Source organism: Nymphaea colorata, chromosome 13, assembly GCF_008831285.2.
Source record: "Nymphaea colorata isolate Beijing-Zhang1983 chromosome 13, ASM883128v2, whole genome shotgun sequence".
Lineage (NCBI taxonomy): Eukaryota > Viridiplantae > Streptophyta > Magnoliopsida > Nymphaeales > Nymphaeaceae > Nymphaea > Nymphaea colorata.
Window position 1 is genome coordinate 6,494,975 of NC_045150.1, and position 10,878 is coordinate 6,505,852.

Consider the following 10,878-nt stretch of genomic DNA (forward strand, 5'->3'; position numbering starts at 1 on the left):
GAGTGATGGGCACCAAGGGTTTATATACATATATATATATATATATATTTGTATATGGCCAGGTTAGACTGGCCCAGAGCATGACAAACCCTTGGTGCCCATCAGTCAGGAGGTTAAATATGTAACCCCTGAATCGTTAGCGCAGGAGAACAGCCATTAGACAATACAGCCGCTGCAAAGCCGAGTTTCTTTAGAAGTGTACTCGTTTGAGCTGAGCAGAGTGCCTCCAACGGACGATGTAGACATGTCATTACCACTCGGGAGACGTGTAAGCAACCTCCTTTCCACGACGTTCTGCCCTTCTTTCTAAACTTTAATTCTTTCGAAATTTACAGCGTGCAAGAAACATTTTCTTACGATAGACGAGGTATCTTAGACAGGATTCTGCCTGAAAAAACACACCCCAAAAGGAGGAAATGAAGGTGGTTCCGAGAACAGTGAAGATTTCACCCCCCTCATTTTCTTCCATAGCAGGTGACCGAAGAAACTCTCCCCGGTAAGGTTCAGGAAAGTTGTCGCAAGGAAGGACCTTTTATAAGGGGTTTGCTTTCAAAGTTTAGTATTCAGAAGTTTTTCCCCTGCTCGTCCATCAAATGTAAGCAAGAAGAAAAGTAGGGTAAATAACCACTGCGCGTAAGCTCAGAGACCATCCTCGCATTGACCACTGTCATGCGTGAGAATTTGAGTCTCCGGAAGGAACAAATGTGTACATGATAATCTAAAACAAAAGAAAGTTTGATGGGAACGCAAAGCGGTATTTATCAGAAGGAGCTTTAGGAACTTATGCACAACATATTAATGTCTTGCGTGTTTGTGCATGTCCACAAACTCATGTGAATTGCTTTAGTTTAGAGGTATGAACTACATAAAGCATCCGTATGAACAAATCTAAGGGCGTCTGACAAAAAACAAGACAGACACCATTAAATGCCCTCCTACGCTGAGGTACACGTGATAATTAGGCGTCCTTGAAAACAAACCATTGTCTACACGTACTCTGCATGACAAGCACCATTGAACTGCATGTGTCTGCACCCATGCCCCTCTGCACATGTTGGGATTATGTGCATAAATACCATATGCAGATTTGAATTCAATATTTCACTGCATAAAGGCTGCGCAGGTCTCACTTCGCCATTCCAGAGCACCAAGGTCACTTGCTGCACCAGTTTATCAAAGCATAAGTACCCAGGTCAACTCTTACATGACAGAGAGATAAGTTTCACTGATCTTCAGCACTCATTTGTGAACAAAACCTGTAAACAGAGCAAGCAGTATTATCGGGTGCAAGGACGACTAGCTCCAGAAAAGCTACCATTCTGAAACAGTAAAACCATCTCAGGTAAAGAAATCTTCCAACCCTGTCAAGTATACCTACCCTGCAGTCACCTATGTAGTGTCAAAGAACCATGCAGATCCTGAACTGTTAGTTACAAGATGAGCAGCAATCGACTTCATGCAACCGTAACACGGTCCCATGACCCACCAATCATCGTGCCAACTTTCTGACCCATAATTGCTTTGGTGATATTACCAGGTTTTGATAAGTTGAATACAACAACTGCAGCCACGAGAATCAACATTAAGTCAGAAAAGAGCTATACTGGTAAAAGAAAACAAAGGTCCAAGGGAAGTACCTGGGATGTTGTTTTCTTGACACAGGGTGATGGCTGTTAAATCCATAACAGAGAGATCCTTAGAAGTGACATCATGATAGCTAAGAGTATCATGAAGCCGTGCATTTGGGTTTGTTCTAGGATCATCATCATATACCCCATCAACATTTGTTGCTTTCAACACTACCTCGGCATTAACTGTATCAAATAAACGTTTATAGGCAGCAAACACAGACAGTCACTGTTGTGTGCATGCACATAGATGTGTGCGCCTGTGTGCATGAGTGAGTGAGAGAGAGAGAGAGAGAGAGAGAGAGAGAGAGAGAGAGCATAGGGTAATCACTCACTTTCAGCACAGCGGAGGGCCGCAGCTGTATCTGTTGTAAAAAATGGGTTTCCAGTCCCAGCAGCAAATATAACAACTCGTCCTTTCTCTAGATGCCTAATGGCTCTTCTTCTTATATATGGTTCTGCCACTTCTGACATGCGAAATGCAGTCTGGACTCGGGTTGGTATACCAATGCTTTCCATTGTTGCTTGTAAGAATATTGCATTCATAACAGTTGCTAACATGCTAAGACAAACCCACATAATCAGCATATTCTAACAGCACGTAATTGCAAAAATATGAACGAGTGAACTACTAAGGCACATCAGATCACTGGGTATCAGATAAAGCAACTGAAAAAAGAAAAAAGACATGTTCCTATGAATGTGCAGTATCTCAGGTACCACGAAAAGGGATAGTAGAAATGCAAATACAAAACTATCTCTTCCCTCGAGATTTTTCAGCTGAAAAACTTCAAAGCTAGAATTGTTACAGGCAAGCCCCCAAAATGAGGAATAAAAAGAAAATAATATATTTTATTCTTGCAATCAAATTAACATGGCTATAAAGCCAACATAGAATGTGTTTGCTGTACATGCTATTGAAATCCACTCGAGGAGGAACAGTTTATTTACTGACCAACGCATGAAAAACTCTAACCAGCTTGGTAAGCTTTCTTCTACTTTGTGTTCTGTTTAGTCCCTTGGTGCACTCTCTTTGATCTGTTCATAATGCCCCTAGTACTCTCTGTCTTCTGGGACATATATATATATATATATATATATATATATACATATATATAGCATAGGAAGTGATATGAAAAAGATTATCATTGGTTACTGAGTTAATCAAATGTATATGGACACTTGAAAGAGGAAGTATACATGGAACAAGCACCTAGAATGTAGAACACCTGAAGATGTTGGTAGCAAAAAAAAAAAAAGCATGCCCAGGCAGAACAAAGCATACATGGAATCACAAGGTAGATATAGAAAGGAAATTTTCACGCTTCTCATAGTTAAAACTTAAAAGCTCACCTAGGCCCTAGGCCAAGCCACCTTTCTGATTAGGTCAGGCGACCTAAGTGGTTAAGCGAAAAAAATCTTAAAGTTCCTCTTGTTCTTCTTACGTTTTACTTTTACCTTTATTTACTATTTTTCCTCTCCTTTTTCCGTTTTTTTCTCTTTCTCCTTCTACTTCTTCAAGATTTTTATTTCAGTTTCTATTTTTGGCACATTTAGGCTTTTCTGAAGGTCCACTGCCTAAGCCCACCCAGGACCTTTGACCACCCAGCTCAACATACATGTCTATAAATTAAGAGCTATCTATGACTTGAATCAAGTTTCACAGTCTGAAAGCTTCTCCATGGAAATTTAGAAGCCAGAAACCCTCCACTTCAAGTGGTCTTTCTCCACGAAAAGCAGACATGTGAGATAACAAATCAAGTGTTTCGCATAATTGTCGCAAGTAATTCAAGAAGCTGTTGTTCAAATTGTTAAGCAGCAATTGAGTCAAATGTTAAACCAAGATCTTGGAAGTTTAGGATATAGAGTAAAAGTTGACCAAAAAATAATGTTTTAACTTATAGAACATAGGAACAACAAGTTGTACAACTTGAAGGAGGCCGTTTAAGATGTCTTGGACCAGATATAATGGATTTGATTCAGACTAAAGTTTCATCCAACACCAACTGCAACATATTTTACATTGTATACTTGTTTGTAATTTTTGTCATATAGATGGGTATTGACATATGCTACATTTAGATTAAAGTTGATAATGAATGAAAATTAGGTCACGCCACACGAGAAAATTGTGACTGCTCAGCACCTCTTATTCTTCCCTTGCTTCTTCATGTTTTATGACGCTGGTGCATATAACTTAAACATCTAAATGTGGATTATCATCTACATTAGGTTTGTTGTTTTGCTAAAAGAATTGATCTTCATGGATATTTGTCAAACACAGGTGTTGGAGAAGATTAAGCTTGTCGTACCCAATGTGATCAGCAGATGAGCGATCCAACCCACTGCACCCCGCCCAAGAAGACCCACGGAAGAAGTTACCCCCACCAACCACTATAGCCACCTGCAATTTTTCAAGGGGCTGTCCTCAAAATCAAACGGTACAAAGTTTTTACATCATGATGTTATGAACATAGAATGGCAGAAGTACCTCAACACCAAGCCGAGTTACTGCAGCAACTTCTCTTGCAATTGACATTGTGATCTGAAAAACAACCAGATTTCTCATCAGCCCCACTACATAAAGAATTAAACCAACAGTAATATTTTCATACGGCACAATATTGAAGGTTTAGTAAAACAAGCAAGAATGTCCAACAGAGAAGCTGCAGGTTGCTTCTTCCAGCATTTTTGGAGAGCCATTAAGAAGCATTGCTCGCTTACTGAACTGTCTCTGAAGATCGTATGTTACTTTAGAAAATGGCAAATCTATAAGAACTTCCTTTCATAAACAAGTGTGACATCTGAAAGTTCCTAAAGAGGAAAATCTGCATGCATGAGGACACAAATACAGCCGTTTTTTATGAGGTTAACCTTTTTAATTACAAAATTAGAACAACAATGTAAGAAAATAAATTAGGATTTCCATATGGCAATGAGAAGGAATATACCTAAGCTAGTAATCTATCCCATAGAGTGGCAGAGAAAAAAAAGTATTATACTCAGAAACCTATACCATGGTAACGCAATAAAAGGGTGGAAACCCATGGATGGCTGTACGAATATGATTGAGAAATGGGATCTTGACATACATTAATGAGAGAATCCCAAAAGTTCATATTATGATGAACAGGAACCACTAAAAAAGCGACCAGACAAGTGAAGACTGCGAATGTGAACGTGCAAGGTGTATCTTATATCCCACCTCTGGATCAACGTTATGTGAACGATCACCAGCAAGTGCCTCACCACTGACTTTAAGCAGGACCCTCTGCCATTGAAAAGATCGCTTGGGCATAAGGACCTCATCCTCTGTTAAACTGAACGCTGCCATTGACGATTGAGCTCTGGCGAATTAAAAGTAGCATTAGACTAGAAAAATCACAAGCCACGCAAGATGACTTGAGACAATAATCCACTTCGCATAATTCACTGAAAAACAAGCATTAAGCAAAACGCTAAAAGCCTAAAACCACAACCAAGGGAAGGAAAAAACCGAGTGTCAAGGCTTCAATAGCAATGCACCCGCATGACCTTTGTCCATACAGGATTATTTTCTCAATGTTTCGTTATGTCCACAAGTTTCAGAACATAGTTACAAAGTCAAAGTAAAAGAACTTAGATTCAGGAAAAGTTATTATTAATCCCCACCTCCAAATACAAAATTATTATTATGATGCTTCCTCAGAACGGTATTGTCCGTCAGAGCACCTTCTATAAAAGTGGTCATCAAACCACTTATTTTGAGAATTTTCTTTCAAGAACCAGACGAGGAACAACCTCAAGCAAAGCACAAGAACAAGTCAAGACCTCCACACAGAAGAGAATGACAACCAAAACAACGAAGCGAAATCTCAACACTTACGAGTATATAATACGCCGATACCAAATTTAATCCTTCACCAATATGTTCTTATACAAACAAGTGAGAAATGAACTAGAAGAAGAAGAAATAACAGCAAGGGTCTGAAGAAACCAAAAGAAGTCTGAAATTGAAAAAAAGAAAGAAGGAAATAGCAAATGGGGAAAGCTGGAGTTTAGGTGGAGATATTTGCAAAAGCCACCTGAGATTTTGATCGAAACGTGGGTCACTGCCAATAGAACTGCAGCTCAAGGCCATTCTCTTGGCGCCGGACGACGTCCTCTGTCCTTCGGGTCTCCAGGAGACGCATGGATCCTTCAAAAGGGAGACCTTCAGCTTAGAGGAGCAGAGGGGGGAGAAGAAGAGGGGTGAAGCGGCCATTGGAGGTGTACCCACAAAAGATCTCATGCATATGACCGCCTTTCCAGCTGAACTAATGGTTTCGTTTTCACTCCCCGCGAGGGACGCTTGAGGATAAACTTCTCCTTGGCGTGTACATTGTGTGAGTAACGGAGCCGGGTCGTCAGTGGATCGGATATGGCTCATCACACCCCATTGAATCCGGTAAATTTCAAAGAGTGGCGCCCAGACATAGACAAATAAAGAAGGTCCTTAGAAACTACATATTATGAAAATTTTATAAGCCACCTAGCTTTTGATATATTAAGAAACAAACTAACAATTGAAAATTACAAATACCCCTTAATTTAAAAATAATTTGCGGGCACACATCTACTGTTTGGCGTGAAAGCCGAAGCCATTACCCAATTTCTCATCTTCTCAAAAGGTCTACTGTCTACTTTCGGTGTCGCGGTATTGCTCCTACTATGTTTTATTTTGCGCAGATAGCCCTCCTTTTACAGCACAAAAGCATTTGAAATGAAATCTAACTGCCTATCAACCTCAATCTCGTCTAGTTGCACCAATCCCTTGAAACTACAATGAAAAAACATTAAAATAAATTTAAAAAGTCATTTTGTTCTTAATTTGAAAAGTAAAAAGTTATCACAATCCACAATTTTTTGGCCATGATTTCTTTAATATCTCAAAGGCTTCCAGCCGACAACTTTCATTTGCTTTCAAATTAATTTCTTTTAAGTAAAAATAAATCACAATCCACTTCCATTTGGGCTCCCTTTGATTCCTGTGATATCTCAAAATAGTCCAAACCAACGATTTTCATTTGCTGAGTAATAAAATTTACAAACAATAAGTGTATACAAAAATAACAAGAATCAGAATAAGATACATCGAATTAGAAATCATTCTTCAGTTTTAAAGCATATACACGTCAAAAAGTCTAGGCCTATCCCTAAAACCCCAATCATCAATTCAAATATTGTGGATTTTATTTTTCTTAATTGCAAATATTAAATGCACACACTCTAGTTGGCGAGTGCTCTACTTTTTATCTATGTTCTCAATAAGTTTTGGACCATAAGGACAAGAGAAAAGGGAAAGGGGCTGCGGCTTGTTTGGAGTACCTCTCTCTATCATATCTCATAACAAAAGAGTTAAAGTGAGTATTTAGAAAGCTAGACATTCGGCCGAGCCATGAAAATTTCCTCATAAAATACGTTGCAATATGTATTTTGCATTTTGTATGCCTCGTATTGTGCTTTACAATATTCTGATTTCAAATGCTATTTTTTCAAAAGTATTAACCAAAGACAAATCCCTAGGTACAATTACAAAAAATATTTTACACCCTAGTTATCTCGATCATACAATGAGTAGCATAAAGCAGCTTAACCCGATAGACCATATAGAATTTCAGGTACTTTGAGGGCTGGTTGGCTGCTCCATAAAATCTATCTAAAAAAATGAGGTACATTTGTGGAACAATATTTCATGAATTTGTCGGCATCTTTACAGTAGATTCATAAAACAGTAACAAATTATTCTTATTAGAAAACGACTCCTGGATCTAATAGGGCGCTCATGGCCTACAATGGTAGAACTTTTTATTATATTTTTTGTAGTGAGTTCTTGGGTATGCATATACTTTGGTTTTTCGCCGTGGATTTGCAATTGGAGGTGAGGACGTAGACCAATTAAGGAAAGAATCTTTGTTGTGCATTTCTATTGAATTTGAAAATGCCCAAATCATGGCAATAGTTAATGAGATGCTGTGACATTTATACACCGACAATGATGTTTTTCTAACAGCGATGCAAAATATGAACTGGTTAATAAAGAGTAATGAACGTAAATGCAGTCCCAATGTTGATATGTACATTGCTTTCCGTTGGGCAGCACTGGGCGCCATTTTCTCTTTGTTTATCTCCATATATTACAGTATTTGTTGAAAGAAAACCGCCATAATTGGATGAAGTTGGCGCTTTCCTTTTTCGCGTCGATTATCCGAACCGCTTGGAATTGCGGGTTGCACAATCTCATGGTCATGGTAAATACAAAGTGGATTCTGCGACATGATGTCTTCCTTCTGATCAGAAGCTGAAGTTAGAAATTTTGTATGGCAGGAGTCAAAATATGTTTCTTGAATTTTTCTGGGGCTAAATTGCGATTTTTCAAAATTTTCAAAAATTTCAACTATTGAGTTTTATTTTTTTTTTTCAAAAATTTGAGGGCTACCCCTGGTAGGCGCTAGCAATAGCTTGGAGTAGGTTCATACCCCTTTCATAAGTAATAGTTCGGACAACGGCTGCTTGGGGGTTAGGCCCCCATCCTTTTATTTCAACAAAATAAGAGGTATATACAACAAAAATTGGTTCAGAAGGACCTAGTCATCTATGATTGGTTTCTTTAAGTGGATCCCACATGTCATCTGTGGGATTCCATCTGGTATACATGCCATTGTCCGGAATGGACATCAAAAGGTTGGTGGCTTCAGCGAGAGGCCATCTCCTGCAAAAAACAATCTTATTGAGATGACTGCTGAACATAGAGTTAGTGTCAGTGTTGCGCCTGCCTGTTGCGGAATTGCTGCTTCCAATCGCCACTATTGGCCAGTATATAGATGCGCCCTTGATTATCTTCTAAGTTAACTAGGTACCCGATGCATTCCATAAGTATCTCGGTCTCCCACCATTCAGACATGTTGCCAAACCAGCAAGCTAGACCGTGGCAAAACCGACCCGCTGTGTCTCTAATGAGGCCTGCGACCCCTTTTCTACCAGCCATAAGTAATAGTCTATAGCCTACTTTATAACTACAGTTTGGAGTGATGTTCTTCATTCTCATACCACAAGACTATATAAATCCTTGTGACTAAATTTGCTTGGACTTGAAATGGTAGAGCCAACATTTTCCCAAATGAGAGTTTTTTTTTTTTTTTTGGAGGAAGGGGGGTAGCAACATTTTACCAGGGCCAAGTTCACTTTTTTTGAAATTTTAGTAGAAAATTTTCAATTGATAGGGTTTCATTTCTTACCTAGGTTTCAAAGCAGTCTTAAAATCCCAAAAAAGTTTCGGCTTTTCACCAAATGGCCTTTGTGGTAGTCATGCTGTAATTAAAACTAAATATTTGTCGATGCATTAATTTATGGGTTCCAAAGGCGAAAAAAAAAATAGTAAACGCTGCATCATGGCATTAGCAATTTTATTTTACAGTTCATATACGTTGTAGTTGTAATATATTGTAGTTCTACTAAGTTACATACTTCCAATACAGGCTCTTTCTTGGGCAGCCATTCCATTGGTAAAACAGGGAAATTTTCATTTTATGCTTAGTTTTTGTTTCTATTTCTATAAAGAAAAATATTTTTTGTATTATTTTAGAAAGGTTTACAATGTTTATCCTCTACCAATGAACTACATTCTTATTATTTTATATCTTAATTAAAGTTTTTTTTTTGTTTACAGAAATGTACTTAATGATAGTTTTTACAAAAATACAACTTTATTAGATAAATCATAAAGACAATCTTTTTCTAAATTACAATTAATGATAAGATTGAAAAACAAAAATGTTAATTTACGACAAAATAATGAGATCTAACCATGCTTTGGACTTGGTTATTGATCCCAAGTGGTCCGTGTATTCTCAGCCTAGCATGTAATCTCTTCCTTTTTAACACGTTCACCCATTGTCTAGACGGCCCATACCTCCATACAAAAGAAAGAAGCAAGCAAAATGAATCTTAACTACACTAGTATTAATATCCTAAGCTAATTTAACTAAATCTAAGGTAAATAATTTTCTTAACTTCGGAAAGAAGCAGACTAATTTTTTCATTCAAGGGTGTCCCCATGTCCTTGAAGTCTTCCACAATATTCTTTCTATTTTACTAACTGTTTTATAGATGTCAACGGATCGGATTTGGATTGGACATAGTAACAGGTGCGGTATCTGACTTTTGCGGATATTTAATTTGATTGAAGATCAGATCCAAACTTAAGTATATGTATAAAAAAGAAGAAACTAGGAATAAACATATGTGATTACAAGATATATAATCTTTAGTGGCATTTCTAAGGTGCCACTTAAGGTTTTTAATGGCTTTTTGTTATGCCACCCCACCAAAGGCGCCAAAGAAAGTCAGCAAATACCTTGATGGGATGGAGGATGTGCATTTCTTTATTAGCAGCGCGAGCCAAGGTAGGGTATGTTTGGGCCCTGGCCTCTCCTCAATTTTTTTTTTTTAAATATACATGTAAATTTTAGAAGATTGCACTTGTTTTATATAAAAAATTTGATAAATGATATTTCGACCCTAATCAAAATTTAAAAACTTTAATTCGGCCCTCTCATAAAAAATTTTTGGTTCTCCCGCTGCTTATTAGGACAAATGATGCACTTGAATGAAAGTTGGATATGACATTACACCTGAAACAATGTTAATATCTCTAGTTGCCTTTTAAATTGATCATCATTTCCCTTGTTGGTTGTCTAATTCCTGCAAAGAAAAGTGCAAGAAATAACAAAGATACTGTAGAAGGAATGTTTGGGATGACTGAAAAAATTTGTTTTGTAAAAAAACAGTGTTTTGTTAATTAAAAAAAAACTGGTTTGTATGTTTGGATGAAGCACTTAAAGTTGTTTTTTTAGTAACTTGGGGGATTAGATTATTCAATATTTTTTAAAAACCAGTTTTTTTTTTTTTTAAATACTTAATTTTAATGTCATCTAAACACAAAAAAAAACTGTACTGGAGTGATATCCACCAAAATGGCATTTACCCATTTGATCTTGGATTGAAACAAAGTGGGACCAGTACTGGCTAAAAACCTAAAATAGTATGGATCTTGTATTTTTCGGGGCAATGTCCAGACCATCAAGATTTTTCTTTTCAAAGAAGCTAGAGTTGAACAGGTTCCGCTCCAATCGAAAACGCCTCCTCACTAAATACCAGGAGACAAAAAAAAAACAGGACCATGCTTTCAAGCACATTTCAATTCCTCTTTTAGCGTTACATTTATTATCCA

At 37.6% G+C, this 10,878-nt stretch overlaps 1 protein-coding gene across 1 annotated transcript; it reads right to left on the bottom strand.

Annotated features, from left to right (window-relative positions):
• Positions 1–757: 757 nt before the first annotated feature.
• Positions 758–6,036, bottom strand: LOC116266568 (uridylate kinase PUMPKIN, chloroplastic). The gene is made up of 8 exons (XM_031647819.2): positions 5,693–6,036; positions 4,834–4,975; positions 4,120–4,173; positions 3,941–4,032; positions 1,964–2,190; positions 1,638–1,814; positions 1,379–1,561; positions 758–1,256 (listed from the first exon to the last, which is right to left on the bottom strand). The coding sequence occupies exons 1-7, from the start codon at positions 6,034–6,036 to the stop codon at positions 1,455–1,457; spliced, it is 1,143 nt and encodes a 380-aa protein (XP_031503679.2). The 3' UTR covers positions 758–1,256; positions 1,379–1,454.
• Between the last annotated feature and the right edge of the window lie 4,842 nt (positions 6,037–10,878).

Bases quoted from the DNA above. Each gene is read 5' to 3' on its own strand.
- LOC116266568 (XM_031647819.2), bottom strand. From the start codon at position 6,036: ATGAGCCATATCCGATCCACTGACGACCCGGCTCCGTTACTCACACAA. The intron at 4,174-4,833 runs GTGGGATATAAG...GTTGTTTTTCAG, and splicing joins CACATAACGTTGATCCAGAG to ATCACAATGTCAATTGCAAG. The intron at 1,562-1,637 runs GTACTTCCCTTG...TCGTGGCTGCAG, and splicing joins TCAAGAAAACAACATCCCAG to TTGTTGTATTCAACTTATCA.